Source organism: Rutilus rutilus (genome assembly GCF_951802725.1).
Source record: "Rutilus rutilus genome assembly, chromosome: 17".
NCBI classification, from domain to species: domain Eukaryota; kingdom Metazoa; phylum Chordata; class Actinopteri; order Cypriniformes; family Leuciscidae; genus Rutilus; species Rutilus rutilus.
In genome coordinates, this window is record NC_140230.1 from 24,495,455 (window position 1) to 24,505,000 (window position 9,546).

At 37.3% G+C, this 9,546-nt stretch overlaps 1 protein-coding gene across 1 annotated transcript; it reads right to left on the reverse strand.

Annotated features, from left to right (window-relative positions):
* Positions 1–211: 211 nt before the first annotated feature.
* On the reverse strand, positions 212–6,245 carry styk1b (serine/threonine/tyrosine kinase 1b). Its single transcript, XM_084384615.1, has 10 exons — positions 6,032–6,245; positions 4,472–4,530; positions 4,167–4,340; positions 3,390–3,722; positions 3,116–3,297; positions 2,291–2,371; positions 1,889–2,097; positions 1,752–1,792; positions 867–963; positions 212–731 (listed from the first exon to the last, which is right to left on the reverse strand). Exons 2-10 carry the CDS (start codon positions 4,527–4,529, stop codon positions 536–538), a joined length of 1,371 nt encoding a protein of 456 aa, XP_084240741.1. The 5' UTR covers position 4,530; positions 6,032–6,245; the 3' UTR covers positions 212–535.
* Positions 6,246–9,546: the final 3,301 nt, after the last annotated feature.

The window sequence follows — 9,546 nt, forward strand, 5'->3', positions numbered from 1 at the left end:
TGGGAGGTGTTGGATCTGGATCCAACTCCTCCCCCTGGATTTCGTTTTCTGCAGTGAGGACCATCTCACTTTTCTAGCATTTTTCAAATATTGCCAGTGGGTGGAGTCAGGCTCTGACCAGGGGTTGAGTTACCCTTTAAACAAGGCTGCATCATTAAACTGGCTCTGGACTGTCCTGGATCTCAATTTTGCTTCATCAGACCAGTCCAATAAGGTTGAGGCTTCTCGGTTCATTACTTTAAATTCTAGCTTTCCACAGCATCAGCAGGTTCAAATATCTTGCCGTACAATAAAATAGTAATTTGATAACAAATAAAATCATAAAATTTGACAACATTAAAGAAAGTACGATTATATTTGAAAGCATTCGTTAAAATTAACATTTCATACGTTACTTTTTTAAAGTATGTATGGCTGGTCGACAGTCAATTCACTCTTTAGGAATTGCTGGAGATGCATAGTGTTAGTGTACACCACAAACAAAATAGAGTTTTCATATAGATGTGATGTATTTGTATGTGGAGCCATCTGGAGTTCAGAAAACTGTGTAGTTGTTGGATTCTCCATATCCCGCCTCTTTCAGATACTGTTCAAGATTGACTGGCTCAGGCACACGGAGAATACTGCTGTCATTGGCACTCTTCTCTCCAGATTGGAGTTTATGCCTGACCTCAGCCAATGAGGGGCGGTCGTGCTCCTTCCACTGACAGCAGGCTTTGATAATTGAGTAACTGGAGAAAAACAGTAGCAAATTAATATTTTGAATGTACAAAACAAGCACTGAATGAACAGTAAATTAGAATACAACAAAATAAATTAAAAATACAATAATTTTATTAAGCAAATGTTTCTAAAGTTGCATTTACAGTGAGTTGGAGCAGTTGTTTGGTTTCTTCAGTGTTTTGGCTCTCTGATGATACTGTAGAAGTTCCTTTGCAGGGATTTCAGCAAAAGGCACCTCACCTGAAAGTATGGAAAGAGTGTAAAAATAGGATAAACAAAAATGTGAGAAAGAACTTAAAGGGAGATTTGTTAATCATTCTATCAGTATACAGTTGACTTGCAGGGATAGTTCACCCAAAATGATAATTCTGCCATTAATTACTTACCCTCATGTCGTTCCAAATCCATAAGACTTTCGTTCATCTTCAGAACACAAATGAAGATATTTTTATGAAATCAGAGCTTTCTATCCCTCCATTGACAGCTACGCAACTACCACTTTGATGCTTCGAAAAGTTCATAAAGAGATCGTAACACTAATCCATATGAATTGAGTGGTTTAGTCAAAATTTTCTGAAGAGACACGATCGCTTTATATGATGAACAGATTGAATTTAGTCTTTTATTCACATATTTACATTTATCAACTCACTCATCAAGTATGTTCACTTGATGTGCGAGAACCAATGAGGTTAATTCTCATTTGTTACGCATCACGTTTGAGCTTCCAAAAGAACCAATGAGGTTTGTTCTCGTGCGTCAAACAGGTTCGGTTGTTTAGCTTCTGTTTATATTCACTGATTGCTTTATGAACTTATTGAAGCGTCAAAGTCGTAGTTGTGTAGCTGCCAATGGAGGTACAGAAAGCTCTCAGATTTAATTAAAAATATCTTTATATGTGTTCCAAAGATGAACGAAAGTCTTACAGGTTTGAAACGACATGAGGGTGAGTAATTAATGAAAGAATAAACATTTTTGGGTGAACTAACCCTTTAAATCATCTCAAAAGAACCAGACCGTAGACTCACCAAGAGTCACCATTTCATACAGCAGCAGCCCAAATGACCAACTGTGAAAAAGAAAAGAAAAAAAAGAAATACAGATATTTTAGTTGAAAACTTGAAAGTTGCTTTTCCTCATGACATGTATTGTGCTTTTTACTTACACATCACTTTTTGGAGTGGCAGGTCTCTTGGCCAATAGCTCAGGAGCCTGCCACTTTTTTCTTCCAGGATCTTCACTGTGATTAGCACTTTCTAATGTCCTTGCATATAAATCATCCAAACCCCAGAGTTTTGCGGTACAAATCCTGCTGACCAGTACGCTACGAGCCTTTATGTTGCAGTGGAGAAGATCTTTGCCATGGAGAAAGTCCTACAGAGAAAGAAGAAAAAAAAGGTGAGAAGGTGTGTAGCCATGATGTCCAACCTTGAAACTGAGCAAAAATATCAAATGACACCATGATTGGCCAAGATTTTTTAATTTGCTAGGGATTATATTGTTAATTCAAATGCCAAAATGCTTGAATCTTTCCCTGAGATAGTGGCGATAACAGCTTTGTACTCACCAGTGCAGAGGACACATGTGAGGCCATGGTGAAGATCTTTCTCTCTGTCATCTGATGCATGCCGTCTGGTCCAACATTATCCTATTTGAGACAGTGTTATTATCATTAACTAAAACTAAAACCATAATTTCTGAAAATAAAATTAGTAGTATAAAATGATATTGAAATAACCATGGTTTGAGAAAATTAGTCACTGGTTAATGTACCAGCAGACCTGTTGAACACTATAAACAGTGGTTCTCAACTTGTTTTGCTTCAAATCCCCCATATTTTATATTGCCATCAAGCATAAACAACAGCCAATACAAGAAGTAAACAAGGTACCAAATGAATTTGCACCAAAAAACCATTAGGTTTATTTAGATGCACAATATTTGAGGTCAACAACAGCATTTTAAAATGTAAAAATATATTTTAAAAGCATTTTAAAACAAAAGTCAGTGAGCCAATTTATGGCACGCCACACATGACATGCAAAAAAATAAAGATATTGTGGCCACAATTGGTCCCATGACTTATCAATTTGTTCCCAAAATGTATTAATTTACTTAGTTTTCCCACCAGCGGGAACAGTTTTCCCGCTCTGTACCAATTTATTTTATTATTAGATTTTATTTTTCTTTTGTGTCATCTGCGGGGTTCCATATCAATTTACTTGATATTTTTTTATGTTCTATATTATTTTTAGCTAATCTGCATTTCCTGAATCTGGATTTAGCTTTTTTTTTCTTTTTCGTTGTCAGTGACCTACCAGACCTGTCGCCTAAAGCTGTTACACACCAGTTGAGAACCACTGCTAGAAAACATCCTGGTCCAACCTCTCACCTGTCTACACCTCCACAGGAATCCGAGCAGATCTCTGTTCTCCATCTCTTCAATAACAGTAATGAGAGGAGCCCGCAGGGATATTACTCCCAGAAGCTCCGGTAAGAAGGGATGAGGCCCTAACTGGGAAAGGAAAGCCGCAAAGCCCAAGAATGACTGACTTTCCTGGTTATTGGCTGAATCTGAATAGGAGAACGAAAAAAGAGAGAGTGAAACTGGAATTCAAGATCTCAGTCAGACTTTATGATCATGTCATAATAAACCCCTCGGGCACCTTTAAGTACACGCAGCACCACATTTCTGTTTTCCATACGAGCCCTATAGAGTGAGACGGAGCTGTCTGACTTCAGAGAGTATGATGCTGGGAGAGGAGACACCCCTTTGAAGTTCTCTGGCAGTCGCTGACGTGGAAGTTCCCTGGGCTTTGAGAAGGCTGAAGCTGCGGTCCCAAAAGAGCCTCCACCATCGATAAAGTCCACGTGTGCATTTAAGGAGGCAGGGTCATGCCTATAGGAGTCTCGAACTTGTGATGCAGGGTTGAACGTCATGTAAGATGTAGTGTCCAGTGCTATTGGCTCACCTTCCAGAGCATTCAGACCAATAGGAGCTACGCAAAAGGAGATAGAAAGAGGGTGAAAGAGATTGTTTAGGTGGGGTGTGACGAATCAAAAGTATGAAAAAGGCAGACTAGGATTCTTAATAAAATATAAAGTCAAATGTCATGTATGTTTACTTAAGTGAAAGCAATGAGTATCAAAACCATGCCACTTTGCAAACAATTCCACTGTGTAGAAAAGAGGTGTGCTGAAATGCAGCATAAAATATTTTCCTACGCCCTTGCTGTAAGCACAGTAGTTTGTGTGCAGCAGTTACATTTAATCCCTGTATTATGTACAGACATTATATTTTGTTATTAAGAAATGTTTTTTGTGATCAACTTTTTATTAAATTGTGATAGGTACACATCCATTTTGTTATGCAACATACATGCATATATATATACAAAAAACTTGGCATGTTGCTTCTTAAATATATAGTAGCAGACACTCACCATCAATGCCTTGCAAATTTCTCCTAGTCCTGGTTGCTCGTTTTGAGGGGGTTTGCAGGCGATCCACCTTCTCAGGACAGAACCTCAGCAGTAGCAGAAACACCAGCGTGACCAAGAAAGCCATCAAAAACAGCACCGGTACGATTATCACTTCCTGTTCATACACCCGTATCTCTGAGGGAGCGGATCACATGTTCACAAGGAATATAAGTGAGACGTTTGAAATTTCCGCTTACAACTTTTGTTACACAGCTGTCTAATGTTGATGATGCCTGTGTTTTATCTGGCAGACATGATCTACTCACCACAAAATCTATCTCCAGATTTACATTCCGAATGTGCAGAAGTAGAAGTCGTCGCCATCCTGTGCAGAGACAGAATATGTATAAGGTATGAGAGTTTAGAAAAGGTTGGAGAGTTTTTTTATTTTTTATTATTAGCTACCTACTTGTTCACCATTTCCAAATGCAGAGAACGTTGAAACAATATGCTGTGGGTTTTACAATTAAAAAAATTAAAGTCTCCTTAGGACCTCTTATAATGGCAGTATGAAACTTATGTTGAGTTCCGGGTCAGTGTAACATGATCAGTCTTTTTTATCATAAAAAGGCTTTGGGCAGTTAAGATGCATCTTTTCGCATCATCAGTGCTCAGAGAAGGGTTTTTCTAGAATAACCACAGAGAGAATAATAGAAAATACACTTCACATGTAAATATTTACTATATACACAAGTGAAATATGTGTACGTAATGATGGTATCTTTTTAGTATATTCTCAAACAGGCTACACTACACACCTGAGTTTTAAGTGCAATATGAGATGACCTCATTTGTGAACAAACAGTGAACACACCCAATGCATTTTTTTATGAGGTCATTACAACAGTACTTTTGCCATAGTTTGTATGTGCTCATGGCTGTAATTGTCATCTTTTATGTGCTAAAAGGTGAATGTGTTCTTTCTAGGCCCATAAGTGTGATTTCGGACTGTGAAGTAAAGGGCAGCTGTTTTAGCTCCGTCTCTGACACATACACGGAACAGCCTTTTCATTTGGATTATGATGCTCAACCTGTTTGTCTGCATTTTTCATTCTCGAAGACTACACAACGACACGTCACATACAACTCACAAAAGCAAATGAGATATATTGTGCATGAATATCTTTACTGAGTAAGTGTATTTAAAAAGTGTATTTTAAGTAGTGTATTTAAAAATTATCCAATACTTTTATGCAGCAAGGATGCATTAAATTGATCTAAAATGACAATTAAGTCATTAAAAATGTTGGTTTATTACAAATAAAATCCTATTCTTTTGAACCTTATATATTCATCAAAGAATCCTGAAAAATGTATCACAGTTACCACAAAAATATTAAGCAGCACTACTGTTTTTAACAATGATAATAATGAGAAATGTTCCTTCAGTACCAACATATTACAAATATTTCTGAAGGATCATGTGACAGTGAAGACTGGAGAAATGATGCTGAAAATTCAGCTGTGCCATCACATGACACTATAAATGTAAACATAAGTTATTTTAAATTGTAATATTCCACAATATTACTGTATTTTTGATTTAAAAAATGCAGCCTTGTTGAGACTTTTCAAAACCAGTTAAAAATTTGTTCCGATCCCAAACTTTTAAATGGTAATGTAATACTCTCTATAGTGCCTTTTGTCATTCTTTTACATAAATGAGATGTGTTTTGAATTCAATTGACAATAAATACATTATCAAATCATCTGACTGCTAGTTCAACACATAGCCTATGCCCGCCTTGTAAACACAAGCACCAAGTCACGTCTTGCTAACCCATAAGAACCGTGGTCATTTTGTCTTCAGGTCTCCACTGCCCTACCTGCTGGTCACTGTGGTTGTAGGTGATCTTAGTCCGTGATGTTCAGTTTCAGATTCTCTCTATTCAGATATTTTTTCCATGATGAAAATAATATCCCATTGTTGAATACATCACCGCTGTATTCCCAATGTTATGCAGTGTCATCGGTCCCTCTTATTTGTCCCCTTCCTCGTTTCTAGAGAATTTCCTTATGGTGTACTGTAGTAACTAAGTCTGCTTGTGTTTGTCTGTCACACCTTTGTTGGTTACTTAGCTCCACCCTCCTCACCTGTGCTACTTACTGTTGTTGTTAACACCCTCCTTTACTGTGTAGGGTTACCAATAACATTATTTACCCATCAAAGGGTAAATGCCAAGCCCTTTTTACATTTTACAGTGTATCATTTTCAGCCATCAAACCCTGTGAATGATGAAATGCTCAGACCCCGCCTCTACTGTTTTTGTATGAACCTAATCATCTATCAAGTTGTGCATATGTGGCAGTTTCTTTTTCCTGCATTAAACCAAACTGAAACCTGATTATCCAGCTCCTCGAGTTTCTCTAGGAGGGTCAGACATCCAGACACAACTTCTGACTGAGTTAAAGAGGATATACAGGTTTACCTTTCACTCAGTGTTTGTAATTTGGAACAAAAAAGGTTTGTTCAACCATTGTATTCCGTGTATGACAGCTGATGGCTTCAAGTATGACTTAAAAACAATGTGAATTTGCACCAATTTTATTCAGAAGTTGTTGAAATATACAGAGTATGGAGGAGGAGTGATCACATTGTGGTTGTGGGCTTGGTGGGTTGAGGCCCCATCCACTTCTTCCCTGGAAGATAAAAGAAAGAATGATTGGACAATGAACAGTCTGTAATTTCAATATCCAACTTAGGAATTCTTGTTTAAAAACATGTCACAGCTCAATAAATCATAAAAAATCATCTATGATGTAACTGTCCTTAGTAGGAAAATACCATTCGGTTCCATCATCAACCTGTTAAAATCGGTTAATTGACAAGCCATAAATAACCGTGTGATCAAACAGTCATGACAAAGGCCAATTTTTTTTCAACTTTACTGACGGATAATTCAAAATGCTTTCCAGAAAAAAGCATTCTACTTTCCATACGAAGTAAATATGTTGCATAATCGATTAGTTTAGGTATCTGTGACGCAATAATATGCTTCTCATTGAAGATCCCTTGTTGGAGGTAAAGCCTTTCTGTGTTCTCCCCGTGTTGTCGTGCTCAGGGCTTCCCCCACATTCCAAACACATGCAGGACAGCTGAAATGAAGATACAACATTTCCCGTTGGTGTCAGTTTGTGTGTGAATGTGTGCACACAGTGACCTCTGTGGTTTTATTGTGTGTCTGGCTAGGACACGCTGTTCTTGTGATGGACTGGCCACCTGCCCATGGTGTGGTTTTCGTGCCTTCAGAAAGAGACCCAACATACGACAAGCGGTGAGGAGAATGGATGGATGGAAGGACGACGTGTTCCTCAACACTAAGTATTAATAAACACAACACCTGTTTCTCCGAACTCGTGCTTGTCAGTCATCCACAAATTAATCCATTTCCAGGTTATTAGCACTAAACATAGACTATGACTGGAAAGTATAGGCCTAGATTATTGCCAACTAACAAATAACTTAAAGGGATAGTTCGGTCAAAAATGATATTTAACCCATGATTTACTCACCCTCAAGCCGTTCGAGATGTATATGTTAATCTGTCAATCTAAGACATTTTCTAAGATAACTGAAAATGTGTTCGTCTGAAAAAAGATTGACATATACATCTCGAACGGCTTGAGGGTGAGTAAATCATGGGTTAAATATCATTTTTGGCCGAACTATCCCTTTAAGCATAACATTCAGCATTTTACTCGTCTTGTGAGAGGACATTTTATACCCGTGCAGCGAGTGAAAGCAAGCCAGACCTGATGTGACACTTCATCTAGGCGATCAAAATTCACTCATCCATAAATAGGCCTACATGAAACACTTGCATAGCTTATGTGTGTGTATTACTGGGGGGTAAAACACATATAAAATGCTTACTGAAACCATTTTTTTTAAATCGGTCAAACATTTGTATTTTGTTTTATTTATTTTATACATATACGGCTGTCACTACTGTTTATACTATGTATACTTCGTTGTTATATACTACATACTTCATGTTCAATGGAAGAGAGTGTTTGACGTTCTGTTGAACGACGGTGGATGTTGTCACGGGCCCTTATAATGATGGGGGAATTTGTTTGTAATTTTTTTTGTTCATGTTACTATTTACCTCTTACAATGTTTTAGTTTTGTCACAGGTTAAACAGATACATTTTGGTTTTGCAAATCGTATTAAAATTCGTACCTTTGTTTCATTAGATTATGGATAAATAAAAAATTATATCACTTAATATTAGAGGTCTTAACAGTCCAAATAAGCGAGCTAAATTCTTGATCTACTTGCGCAGGAAAGCGATTGATATCGCTGTAATTCAGGAAACTCATCTAAAGAGAGCAGATGTTCAGAGATTACAGAATAAATGTTATAAAGTTGTAGCCTTTTCTACTGATAACACTAAAACTAAAGGTACAGTTATTTTGATTGCACGTAACTGTAACCTCAGGATTGACAGAGAAAGTCAAGATCAATCTGGCAGGCTTGCATATTTTTGTACAAACACTAAGGGGAGGAAAATAGCTTTTGTATCAATCTATGCTCCTACAATATTTGAGACAATTTTTTTCCCACATGTAACTAATCATTTACTTTCATTGATCGACTATTCTCTGATTATCGGAGGGGATATGAATGCGGTGATTGACCCTGTATTGGACAGATCTTCTTCCTGCAGTCAAGTTCAGCTTAATTCCTCGGCTGCGCTTAATGATTTCGTAAAAACGCTGAATTTGGTTGATGTTTGGAGATCGGGGAACCCCTCAAGTAGAAATTATACCTTTTTCTCGGCACGACATCTCTCTTTTTCTAGAATAGATTATCTACTATTCTCCAAGGAACTTTTGAACTCTTTTGACCAGACAATTATACTACCAGCTATTCTTACAGATCATAATTCTTTAATGGTAGAATTTGAACGTGCTCCATTTGTTGAAAGATCTCCGCGGTGGCGTTTTAATATCTCTCTTTTACAGAACAATCAGTTCGATGAAGACTTCAAAGCCGGTCTGTCCAAATTTCTTTCATTTAATATTGGTTCGGTTGAAGACCCTATTTTTGTCTGGGAAGCTACGAAAGGTTTTATCAAAGATTTTTCTATAGCCTTTGCTATACTAACGTAAAAAAGGCACATAATCAGAGAATTGACCATTTAGAAAAAGAATGTCAAAAACTTGATTTGTCACTAAAATCTTCTTTCTCTAATTCAAATTATAAGTCGCTTCAGACCCTTAAAGCGGAATTGAACGATCTTTTGAGAAGGAAAGCAGAATTTGTGATTCACAGAACCAGACAGTCCTATTACTTTAGCGGTGCCAGACCGAGCAAACTTTTAGCCTTAAGACTGA

Excerpts from the sequence above, each read along its gene's own strand:
- styk1b (XM_084384615.1), bottom strand. The coding sequence starts at position 4,529 with ATGGCGACGACTTCTACTTCTGCACATTCGGAATGTAAATCTGGAGAT. Across the intron at positions 3,723-4,166 it reads AAATTTGCAAGGCATTGATG|CTCCTATTGGTCTGAATGCT; the intron begins GTGAGTGTCTGC and ends CCTTTTGCGTAG. Across the intron at positions 2,098-2,290 it reads CACATGTGTCCTCTGCACTG|GACTTTCTCCATGGCAAAGA; the intron begins GTGAGTACAAAG and ends CTTTCTCTGTAG.